This window comes from Oncorhynchus clarkii, chromosome 6, assembly GCF_045791955.1.
Source record: "Oncorhynchus clarkii lewisi isolate Uvic-CL-2024 chromosome 6, UVic_Ocla_1.0, whole genome shotgun sequence".
In the NCBI taxonomy this organism is placed as follows: Eukaryota; Metazoa; Chordata; class Actinopteri; order Salmoniformes; family Salmonidae; genus Oncorhynchus; species Oncorhynchus clarkii.
Genome location: NC_092152.1, coordinates 26,134,467 through 26,146,770, shown reverse-complemented (window position 1 = coordinate 26,146,770; position 12,304 = coordinate 26,134,467). Strand labels below are relative to the sequence as shown.

At 43.1% G+C, this 12,304-nt stretch overlaps 1 protein-coding gene across 3 annotated transcripts in view; it reads left to right on the top strand.

The window, feature by feature from the left end:
- LOC139412000 (pre-B-cell leukemia transcription factor 3) overlaps positions 1-12,304 on the top strand; it is an 85,292-nt gene that overhangs the window by 55,306 nt on the left and 17,682 nt on the right. For all 3 annotated transcript variants that reach the window (XM_071158778.1, XM_071158777.1, XM_071158776.1), the window contains exons 3-4: positions 8,273-8,514; positions 11,844-12,034. In XM_071158778.1, coding sequence (XP_071014879.1) covers positions 8,273-8,514; positions 11,844-12,034 — 433 coding nt within the window. The remainder of the gene's footprint in view (positions 1-8,272; positions 8,515-11,843; positions 12,035-12,304) is intronic.

The following is a 12,304-nucleotide window of genomic DNA, read 5'->3' as shown; positions in this document are numbered from 1 at the left end:
TGACAAGCCCCGGCGTCTGAACCCAACGCTTGTTGTGTCAGCAGTGGGATGCAGCGCTACTGCAGCCCAGCCAGCCAGCCATCAAGCCAGGGCTCCATTAGGTGTGTACCAGACAAAAGCCCCGTGCCGCAAAGGTTCCCTCTGCACGCGTCGCTGCAATGTTCCTTCCGTTAATGCCTTCCCTTCCAATTAAATCTGCAACTGTTAATTACTGTAATTATGTCCCCCCCACCTCCCTCTCTCCCGGTACGTCGAGACAAAATGGCACGGTAGCTGTTGTGCTGCTTCAGTTGTGCGTCTTCTCTGCTCCGGTGAAGCCCTTTGTAGGGAATTGAGTGGGGATAGGGACTTGATTCACTTGATGGGGGTGACGTGGTGGAGACTGCACAGTTCATCATGGATAACTGGGGAAGGAAGTCACAGGCCATGGTCATGTCTCCAGACGAACTAATTAAATGGTGTGTAAAATACACTCCTAGAATAATTGGAAACAAATCATATTTTTTACCTTTTCCATTGGATATTAGACGGGAAGTAGCACCATCATAACACAAACTTTTTTCCCTATAGCAATTATTTGTTGAAATGATTATTTCAGACGGTTATTTTATTGTGAATCGCTATTATAATAGTCTGTATTATAATAGTCTGTATTAAACCACAGCACTGTCACAGTTCTTGCGATGGATATGATGTGATGCGTTGAGTAAAAGTGGAGCTAATTAAAGAGTAGGTTGGCAGCCTTCCTGGTAGTCTCTGTTCTAATGTCCATCCTCTCTGTCCTGCATCTGTCACATGGCGTTGTTGGCACTGTACATTGATCTGACTAGCTCCTCCTCACTGTCACACTACAGACCACCGCAACCTGCAGCATCAGGCACAACAATATGCCAGCAGCCATGATGCTCCTTTTCAGGTACATGAGACTTTGGCTGAACATTCTGTCCCTCCAAATCACAGCCACTATTTACCTTAGGTTATAAACACTGTAAAAAACTAATGTATATGTGTTCTCATTGGTGAGCATCTCAACATGTCTCACCGCTCAGCAGTATGATGGCTGTCTAAGACACCCATTTCCAACAGTACAGCCTCTGCCTCCACCTGCAATTAGGGCTATATATGTTAGCTCGTCTGGGAAGAGAATGTTAATCTATAATTTGGAGTCATATTCTTCCCTATAAAATGCACTCTTCAGAGGGAAACAGCCTCTTTTTCAGGCAGTGCAGTCTTTCCCGTGGATTCACTGAAACAAATCTAAATGATGGACTGTCATCTCTCGTGTAGAAATGCCATTGCAAAGAATATTGTGTCTGGCACTGGATCATGGTCTGCTGTATGTTCCCAATGTTGCTTTATGGTTCATGAGCACACACACACACACACACACACACACACACACACACACACACACACACACACACACACACACACACACACACAAACGCCTCAAGCCGAAACCATTTATTTTGAGGAATACAGTAAAAACATGGGATTAATGACAGAAGTAGTATTATTTGTTTCACCCTTAGCCTTTAGAGTAATGTATGCATGGATTCATGCACATTATATTTAGATGAAGTGGTATCTATATGTGCCTGGTTGTCTGTGTGTACAGGACCTGCTGTGTGACCTGGTTTCGTGCAATCTCCATCTTCTAATTAGGGAGCTGCAGAGAAGGCTGCAAAGGAAGGAGCGATTAGTTGCCTTTGGGTATTTCATAACTGGCTTTCAGTGCCACATTTGCATTATGTGCTTGGGGTCTGAATAAAGAATTAGGGTACATTTGCAGTAAATTGAGGCTAGTAGAAACAAAAGTACAAACAAAAGTACATCAGATATTAAATTAAATAAGAGAGGAAAAAGCAGCAAATGCTGTTAGTTATCTTGAAATGCTATAATACTACTTTACTGTAAATCTCATTTTCTTTGTTACTAAATAATTACACGAAGGTAGCATTTTTAAAAAAAGAGGGTATTTTTGTATTCTAGGTTTATGTGAGTATTGATGGTAAATACTTTAACAGGCAGTTAGTTACTGATTGGTGCTGATTCTGGGCTGCTAGTGCAGCCCTGTGCTTGAGCCCCATGCTGTATGTGTTCTGTAGGGTCAGTCAGTGTGATGATCTGTAGAGGAGGTCCTGTCCACTCATTTGGCCAGTCTCCCTGACCACTGCGTGCGACCGCCACAGCCAGGCCTGGTCAGCCATCACTGCGCCACTTGGCCACCTGCCCACTCAAAGTCTGAGAGGGCAACATCCAGAGTGGACACACACACACACACACACACACACACACACACACACACACAGCAAGTGACAGTAGGCCTTGTTTACCCAGTGTCCCTCCCTCAGTTGTCTCCCATCCTCTCCCCGTGGTCTGTCATGCCATGTGTCACTTTCCACAAATGTTAGTGCCACAATGGGACAGTGATTAATTTTGGTGTGTTCGGCAAAATGTCTACAAGATGTTTGTTTGGGTTATCTTTTCCCACCCCCTAACCCATCCCCTCTCCCATCTCTCTGATTCGGTGAAGCCCGACCCCCCCATTCCCTTGTCAAGGACTTTGGGAAAGGACAGCATCATCATCGAAGGACAAAGGCTACCTGAACTGACAAGGATCTTCTTATTTGACCGAAGACACTTTTTGTCACGTTTTCTTCCCCGCCCCCTGTGCTGTCCGTTTAGAGTGTGCTGGTGGTGTATGATGGGAGAAGTCTTGACCCAGCACCGGGGGGCTGTAACACTTCACTGTCAATGGGCCTTATCACTCACCGCACTGGGAGGAAATGCATCATCATGCTAGACAGGGATTCCCCAGTTTAGGGTCCCTTCCCTGCCCTCTATTACTCTGTATTTAATCTGCATGCTCACTTGTTCATCCCCACAGTATCTCTGCCTGCCTCAACTCTAAAGTCAAACCCTCTGCGGTCTACAGTGGATACAACAAGAACTCACATGCTTTGAAGTCTCTTTTAAAGAGATGGAATAGTAATGTAAGGTGTGCATCTTTTCCTATTGATGCAGTTTGAAAGACGGAGCGTTAGCGCGCATTGACAGATGTGCAGGGAACTGTCAAATTCACCGTTTCTGTCTGTGGGGAAATATAATGATTTAGCCCCTGAATTAGACAGGATCCTTTTCAGCTTTTTAATCGTAAGAAAGAAAGTGAAACCAAATGTGGCTAATGCATGCTAGCTTTCCCTCAGTGTGGTATCAGGTATGGTAATTACCCTACCATTAACATTGGGAATAGCTAATGTGTATTAATGTGTTAATTACTGTACATGCTTGAGAGAGCCCGAAGGCATTCTCCCAGATTCTCTGTGCCATGTGGATGTAGGCCAAGCTTAAAAAAGACTTTAAGGACCTCAATGAAATAGAATCTTTATGTTTTATTGGCCAGAACAAAAGATTTCCAATGGTAATTTGATGCACTTCTCTGCTTCTAAAGCGAGAGCCACTAATCTGGAGGCTTTGAAAACGAGATGATATTAAGTCAAAAGAGACATGGAAACAAGTCTGTAGTGACACAGTGTTCTTTGTGTTCTGTTGTCTCTTGTGTGTTGCTTTGGCATTGTGTTCTAATCACATGGTGGGTTAAGATTCAGGGATCCTCACTAATACTCACCCAGAGAGGGGCCACCTTGGTGGGATCTGTTCAGCAGGCTGAGAGGAGAGCCACGGCCTGCCTGTCTCTGTATTGCTTGGGATTCTATCCTGCTCTAAGAGAGATGACCTTTGCAAATATTGACAGAAAATAAATTTGGTTTCGATTAGTTAGCTTTAGGAGACCTTTGTGGATCAATGCAATTAGATGCACAGTGTGCCGATATTCGCTGGGCCTTTTCGCTGGACGCATTGAGTAGGAAAGGAACTGCATGGGGTCAGGGTTAGGTGTATCGATCAGGATATTTTGAAAGCAGTGGAAGTAACAGAGATACAATGTGTTCTTTAAAATACAACAAGGCACACAGTTCACAATCAATTTGCAACACACTATTGTGCAGTTTGTATTTGTTCATGTTTTTATCCCTCTATATAACCAAATGCGGTAGAGAGAAAATAATTAGGTATATAATTAAATATGTGGAACAAATATTCAAACAAAGTAAATGTAAAAAGGGAAAATCATCTCACTAAATTAAAATATCTCTCTCTTTTCCTCTGTGATGTACTGAGGTGTTATGGTCTTCTCTCTGTGACAGTGTAGTACTGCAGTATGATCTGGTGGATAACCCTCCTCCAGCCCCTGATCCTGCTCCTCTCCTCAGCAGCTCACATTAACCCAGCAGGGCTCTGCCTTTATGACTCTCCTGCTCACACTTCAGTGATGAGAGTAAACAAACGCTGGGCCAAAGGTCAGCTAAGCCCCCGGAATAAAAGAAGGCACACGGGGAAAGAGGTGGGAGGAAAGGAGAGTGGCCAGAGGCATTGCTAATAAACGAGACAATGGCACTAAACCGGAAATGATTCTAAACAGTGGAGGGGAGAGAAAGGCCTGCTTTGTCTTCCTCTGTCAGTTGTGTTATTTCATCGGATCAGATATGACATTGAAACATGTAAACATAATAAGTAAAACCACACCTCACTGATATGAATGTATTAATCACAATGTTGACTTCCTTTCAACCCTAGAGTAGAAATTAGGTAAACAATATGAACACAGATTTCAATGAGAGAAAAACAAAAATCCAAGGAGAGAGAAATCCAGTAGAAGATGGAAATTCACAGTACTTGGTCTTTTGGCTGGGAGCTGCTCCCTGCTGTATGTTGAGGCAGGTGGAGGGGGGGAAGTGTTTCCAAACCCGTTTGTTATGGATGGGCCTTGATAGCTGCTCTGGCACAAACACACGCTAGTGGGCTGCTGGAGGGGCGGAACAATCTCAGACCAGTGGAGTAATCATTTTTATCCCGCTGATTTCCCAAATAGAAATGGACATGTATGATAAAAATGTCATGGCCACTCCACACGTTAGCTTCCTAATAGGATTGCACGTCACTTCCTAATGTCTCGCTCTGTTTGCCCATGCTCTGAATGGACACATTATTGCTCACAGGAACTTTACTGTAATATATGCTGAGACAAGTAGCTCTTTATGGCCTGTGATTATTTGGTTTGAATGAAACCCTGTAAATTCCCCCAGCTGTGCTTCCCCTGGATAAAGAGTGAGTTGAGTAAAAGTGACAACATGGGTTTGGTGTGGAAATGTGCACTGCTGCTCTCAGAGTTCTAGTTAATGTACCTGACATGAAAAACATGCCTAACTACTTACTATCACCTCCATCACAAAGGAAAGTGCGGACTTGAGCTTGTGTCTGCAGCAAAGGGTAAGCAAAGGTACTGCACTGAGCAAACTTGCTCAATCAACCTCCAGATATTACCACCACCAGAGGTACTATACTAATAGCTCAGCATCTTTACAGATATGATGGTGATGGGTTAAAGATATGATGGTGATGGGTTAAAGATATGATAGTGATGGGGTTAAAGATATGATGGTGATGGGTTAAAGATATGATGGTGATGGGGTTAAAGATATGATGGTGATGGGTTAAAGATATGATGGTGATGGGGTTAAAGATATGATGGTGATGGGGTTAAAGATATGATGGTGATGGGGTTAAAGTTATGATGGTGATGGGGTTAAAGTTATGATGGTGATGGGGTTAAAGATATGATGGTGATGGGGTTAAAGATATGATGGTGATGGGTTAAAGATATGATGGTGATGGGTTAAAGATATGATGGCGATGGGTTAAAGATATGATGGTGATGGGGTTAAAGATATGATGGTGATGGGGTTAAAGATATGATGGTGATGGGTTAAAGATATGATGGTGATGGGGTTAAAGATATGATGGTGATGGGTTAAAGATATGATGGTGATGGGTTAAAGATATGATGGTGATGGGGTTAAAGTTATGATGGTGATGGGGTTAAAGATATGATGGTGATGGGTTAAAGATATGATGGTGATGGGGTTAAAGTTTTGATGGTGATGGGGTTAAAGATATGATGGGGATGGGTTAAAGATATGATGGTGATGGGTTAAAGATATGATGGTGTTGGGTTAAAGATATGATGGTGATGGGGTTAAAGATATGATGGTGATGGGGTTAAAGATATGATGGTGATGGGTTAAAGATATGATGGTGATGGATTAAAGATATGATGGTGTTGGGTTAAAGATATGATGGTGATGGGTTAAAGATATGATGGTGATGGGTTAAAGATATGATGGTGATGGGTTAAAGATATGATGGTGATGGGGTTAAAGATATGATGGTGATGGGGTTAAAGATATGATGGTGATGGGTTAAAGATATGATGGTGATGGGTTAAAGATATGATGGTGATGGGTTAAAGATATGATGGTGATGGGGTTAAAGATATGATGGTGATGGGGTTAAAGATATGATGGTGATGGGGTTAAAGATATGTTGGTGATGGGTTAAAGATATGATGGTGATGGGGTTAAAGATATGATGGTGATGGGGTTAAATATATGATGGTGATGGGGTTAAATATATGATGGTGATGGGTTAAAGATATGTTGGTGATGGGTTAAAGATATGATGGTGATGAGTTTAAAGATATTATGGTAATGGGATAAAGTTAGTGGATTAATGGCGTATTGTTCACATGGGGGATTTGGCTTGGCATGCCTGATGCTACAACTCTTCCAGCATCAATGTCTCCAACACAAATGGCCACATGCATCCTTTAACACCATTACAACTACAAGACAAACATCCAGCCAATAGATGCACAGATAGACACAAATTTGTCTTGCAGTAGCATCTCCACATCTGAGACACACACCAATGTCGATGGGGATTGTTAATGGGGTATGTAATGAGAGAGGTGATAGTATGTTACTTTAAATATCCATATAGTATGGTGTGCTGGGTCACAGTCAGTGCCTGGTAGAGCCCCTCTCTGATTGCTAGGCTACTGCCTCACACAATAGAACGACTAATCTTCTTATTTAAAATTCAAGGGCTCACCATATCTTAATGAAGCCTTAAGAAACTGTTAAATCCCTACATCTCTGGCAGATTATTGAATAGAGATAACCCTGGTAATCATAACATCTAAGTGGGCACTCAGTGTTTACTGCAGATTGGGTGCCCTTTTTATTAATTTATTGGACTGAATAATGGAGATTTATTTGGCTGGTAATTCTGACTGGCTGCAGTCTTTTTTTCATTGTAGCCGTCATGACAACATTCTCCATGCATGCAGGTGTACTCCTATGCTGACTGATGGCTAATTAGGATTGAAATATATAGGAAAGAATGAAAAGAGAAAAGGAAACAGCAGGTCCCGATAACGATAGCGAAAGTCAGCGCTCAATGATTTGTTTGTGTGTGTGTATGTGCGTGCGGGGCGCGCGTGTTTGTGCGTGCGTGGTTGCTTGCGAGCCCTGAGGTATCTTAGAGTTGCACAGTAATCAAGTGCACAATTAGAAGAGAAAAGGGGAAAATATTGTCTATGAGTAGTTGTAAATGAAGTAGAATAATGCTAAATATGGTAACGTTAAGAATGTGGAAGAACCCTGGCTCTGTTGTTAATCACAGAAAACCAACAGACAGTTGTGATTTCAGGCTTTGCATCATGCAGAAAAGGCAGACACATGCTTGAGGTTTATTCCTCTGTTTAGCATCCTTTCGGAGAATAGAAGTGCCACCTCGCAGTTGAGCATTTGTCAGTTTATGGATGTTGCTGTCATGTAAGCCTCCCTGTACACACAGTGTGCAGTGCAGTGTGTAGATAAAATAAGGCAGGCCCGGGCTTTAGGCGACAGGAACACAGCACGTACACAGGAGGTACCCAATCCATTCCCACAGGGGATTACCCGCACTGCACTTTGGCTATATGACAGACATCCAGGGAAAGGTACCTATAGAAAATAATTTGGGCTTTAGCGGCTCACTGCTCAGGATACTGTACAAGACAATACTTGTGAGGCTGGCACTGCATAATCTGGGCTGTTGTATGTTTTTTACCCTCATGGAAATCAGCCAGTCAGCCATGGAGGAGTCAGTTTAAGAGTGTGTCTAGGTGTGGTTATTGGTGAGTCCATCAAACCCACCCTCTGGTATAGAATCAAAAATAAACATATTACAAATTATTATTCAGTTACCATGGAGGTTCTGCCCTATCAAACAAAAGAACAGTATCAAAACTACTTTGTGTCTGTGTCATGTCTGGAGGTCTGGACGTCCTCATGTTTAACTGTCACTCTCTCTCTCTGATGTCTCTCAGGCCTCAGCATCCGTGGTGCCCAGGAGGAGGACCCTCCCGACCCCCAGCTCATGCGTCTGGACAACATGCTGCTGGCGGAGGGCGTGTCAGGACCAGAGAAAGGGGGTGGATCCGCCGCTGCCGCCGCTGCAGCCGCAGCTTCGGGAGGGGCCTCAGACAACTCCATCGAACACTCAGACTACAGAGCCAAACTCACCCAGATCAGACAGATCTACCACACAGAGCTGGAGAAATATGAACAGGTTGGTGTGAGTCACACCTTTAACCAGCTTCACATCACACCTTTAACCAGCTTCACATCACACCTTTTACCAGCTTCACATCACACCTTTAACCAGCTTCACATCACACCTTTAACCAGCTTCACATCACACCTTTAACCAGCTTCACATCACACCTTTAACCAGCTTCACATCACACCTTTAACCAGCTTCACATCACACCTTTAAGCTTCATAGAGTACAAAACCAGGAACAACATATTTGTTGTAATATTGGAAACATACATATTTTGTGGTTCGTTAACTAAGTCTAAGTTAACTAAGTTTCAGGAGTAGTTTAGGCTAAGTTAACTAAGTTTCGGGAGTTATGTGGACTAAGTCTAAGTTAACTACGTCTGGGAAGTAGTGTCATCTAAGTCTTAAGTTAACTAAGTCTGGGGAGTTATGTAGTCTAAAAAGTCTGGGGTGTAGTGTCATCTAAGTCTACGTTAACTAACTCTGGGGAGTAGTCTTAGTAAGTTAACTAAGTCTGGGGAGTAGTGTCTAAGTTAAAAAAATATATATATAATTTATTATATATATTTTTTTACCTCTTTTTCATGGTATCCAATTGGTAGTTATAGTCTTGTCCCATCACTGCAACTCCTGTACGGACTCGGGAGAGGCGAAGGTCAAGAGCAGTGTGTCCTCCGAAACACAACCCAACTGAGCCGCACTGCTTCTCGACATAATGCTCGCTTCACCTGGAAGCCAGCCGCACCAATGTGTTGGAGGAAACAACGTACACCTGGTGACCGTGTCAGCGTGCATTGCGCCCGTCCTGCCACAGGAGTAAATAGAGCACGATGGTACAAGAACATCACTGCCAGCCAAACCCTCCCCTAACCCAGACGACGCTGGGCCAATTGTGCACCCATGGGTTTCCCGGTCGCGGCCGGCTACGACAGAGCCTGGACTCAAACCAGGATCTCTAGTGCCTCAGACCAATGCGTTACTCGGGAGGCCCAGTGTAGTCTAAGTTAACTATGTCTAGGGATTAGTGTCATCTACAGTGGGGCAAAAAAGTATTTAGTCAGCCACCAATTGTGTAAGTTCTCCCACTTAAAAAGATGAGAGAGGCCTGTAATTTTCATTATAGGTACACTTCAACTATGACAGACAAAATGAGAAAAAAAATCCAGAAAATCACATTGTAGGATTTTTTATGAATTTGTTTGCAAATGATGGTGGAAAATAAGTATTTGGTCACCTACAAAAGTTTATCTCAATACTTTGTTATATACCCTTTGTTGGCAATGACAGAGGTCAAACGTTTTCTGTAAGTCTTCACAAGGTTTTCACACACTGTTGCTGGTATTTTGGCCCATTCCTCCATGCAGATCTCCTCTAGTGCAGTGATGTTTTGGGGCTGTTGCTGGGCAACACGGACTTTCAACTCCCTCCAAAGATTTTCTGTGGGGTGGAGATCTGGAGACCTTGAAATGCTTCTTACGAAGCCACTCCTTCGTTGCCCGGGCGGTGTGTTTGGGATCATTGTCAAGACCCAGCCACATTTCATCTTCAATGCCCTTGCTGATGGAAGAAGGTTTTCACTTGTAATCTCACGATACATGGCCCCATTCATTCTTTCCTTTACACGGATCAGTCGTCCTGGTCCCTTTGCAGAAAAACAGCCCCAAAGCATGATGTTTCCACCCCCATGCTTCACAGTAGGTATGGTGTTCTTTGGATGCAACTCAGCATTCTTTGTCCTCCAAACACGACGAGTTGAGTTTTTACCAAAAAGTGATATTTTGGTTTCATCTGACCATATGACATTCTCCCAATCTTCTTCTGGATCATCCAAATGCTCTCTAGCAAACTTCAGACGGGCCTGGACATGTACTGGCTTAAGCAGGGGGACACGTCTGGCACTGCAGGATTTGAGTCCCTGGTGGCGTAGTGTGTTACTGATGGTAGGCTTTATTACTTTGGTCCCAGCTCTCTGCAGGTCATTCACTAGGTCCCCCCGTGTGGTTCTGGGATTTTTGCTCACCGTTCTTGTGATCATTTTGACCCCAAGGGGTGAGATCTTGCGTGGAGCCCCAGATCGAGGGAGATTATCAGTGGTCTTGTATGTCTTCCATTTCCTAATAATTGCTCCCACAGTTGATTTCTTCAAACCAAGCTGCTTATCTATTGCAGATTCAGTCTTCCCAGCCTGGTGCAGGTCTACAATGTTGTTTCTGGTGTCCTTTGACAGCTCTTTGGTCTTGGCCATAGAAGAGTTTGGAGTGTGACTGTTTGAGGTTGTGGACAGGTGTCTTTTATACTGATAACAAGTTAAAACAGGTTCCATCAATACAGGTAACGAGTGGAGGACAGAGGAGCCTCTTAAAGAAGAAGTTACAGGTCTGTGAGAGCCAGAAATCTTGCTTGTTTGTAGGTGACCAAATACTTATTTTCCACCATAATTTGCAAATAAATTAATAAAAAATCCTACAATGTGATTTTCTGGATTTTTATCCTCATTTTGTTTGTAAAAGTTGAAGTGTACCTACGATGAAAATTACAGGCCTCTCTCATCTTTTTAAATAGGAGAACTTGCACAATTGGTGGCTGACTAAATACTTTTTTTGCCCCACTGTAAGTCTAAGGTAACTCGGTTAACTAAGTCTGGGGTGTTATGTAGTCTAAGTAATGTAGTCGTCTCAGTAAAATGAGAATATGATCAACTCATTCAGGTTCCATGTTGAGCTTCAGCAATAAAACAGACACATTATAAGAGAAAATGAAAGTTGGAACACTGATGCCTCAGCAGTGCAGCAAGGTGAATTAGACTAATTTACTCCCGGCACTCTGAGAGGAGAGGAGTGAGGGAGGAGAGGAGAGGAGAGGAGGAGAGGAGAGGAGGGAGGGGAGAAGAGGACACACAACACTTTGCCTGGAGTGAATGCATCTTTCTTAGGGGTGTTTCCAGGTTTTAATTATCTAAATGTAAATACTTAACGAATTTTACTCAGAGTAATGAGCTAAAGTGTGCACTACGTAAATGAGTTATTCTAATTAATCATGTATGAACTACTGGTTTAACGAAAAGCTGTTTAAATTCTCTCTGTGCTGGGCCAAAGCCAAATTGCAAATCGGCATTTGCATTTATAGATGACTTCACCAACTAAGTAATTGAAGTGCTCAGCAGTCGTATAAATACTTACTGGGCTGTGTTTTTCAAAAGCACGATCAGTGAAGATACTTTTAACTAAGGGAGAAGGCTAATAAACACATTCAGCTACTGAAAGTTGTTCCTAACCAAAGGGTACTAGCCAGGAGGGTACTAACAGGGCTGGGTTGGGCTCTGTGACTTCTCTTCAGGCGTGTAACGAGTTCACCACCCATGTGATGAACCTGCTGAGGGAGCAGTCCCGCACGCGACCCATCTCTCCCAAAGAGATAGAACGCATGGTTGGCATCATCCACCGCAAGTTCAGCTCCATCCAGATGCAGCTCAAGCAGAGCACCTGTGAGGCCGTCATGATCCTGCGCTCTAGATTCCTTGATGCCAGGTCAGTGTGTATATATGACGTGCATGTGTGTTACTGTGTGTCTCTGTGTTCCAAAACCTTTCTTAGACCGTGACCCACAAAATAAATGTTTTCTAGACCCACAAAATCAATGTTTCTAGACCCACAAAATCAATGTTTCTAGACCCACAAAATCAATGTTTTCTAGACCCACAAAACCAATGTTTTCTAGACCCACAAAACCAATGTTTCTAGACCCACAAAATCAATGTTTCTAGACCCACAAAACCAATGTTTCTATCCTGGAGCATA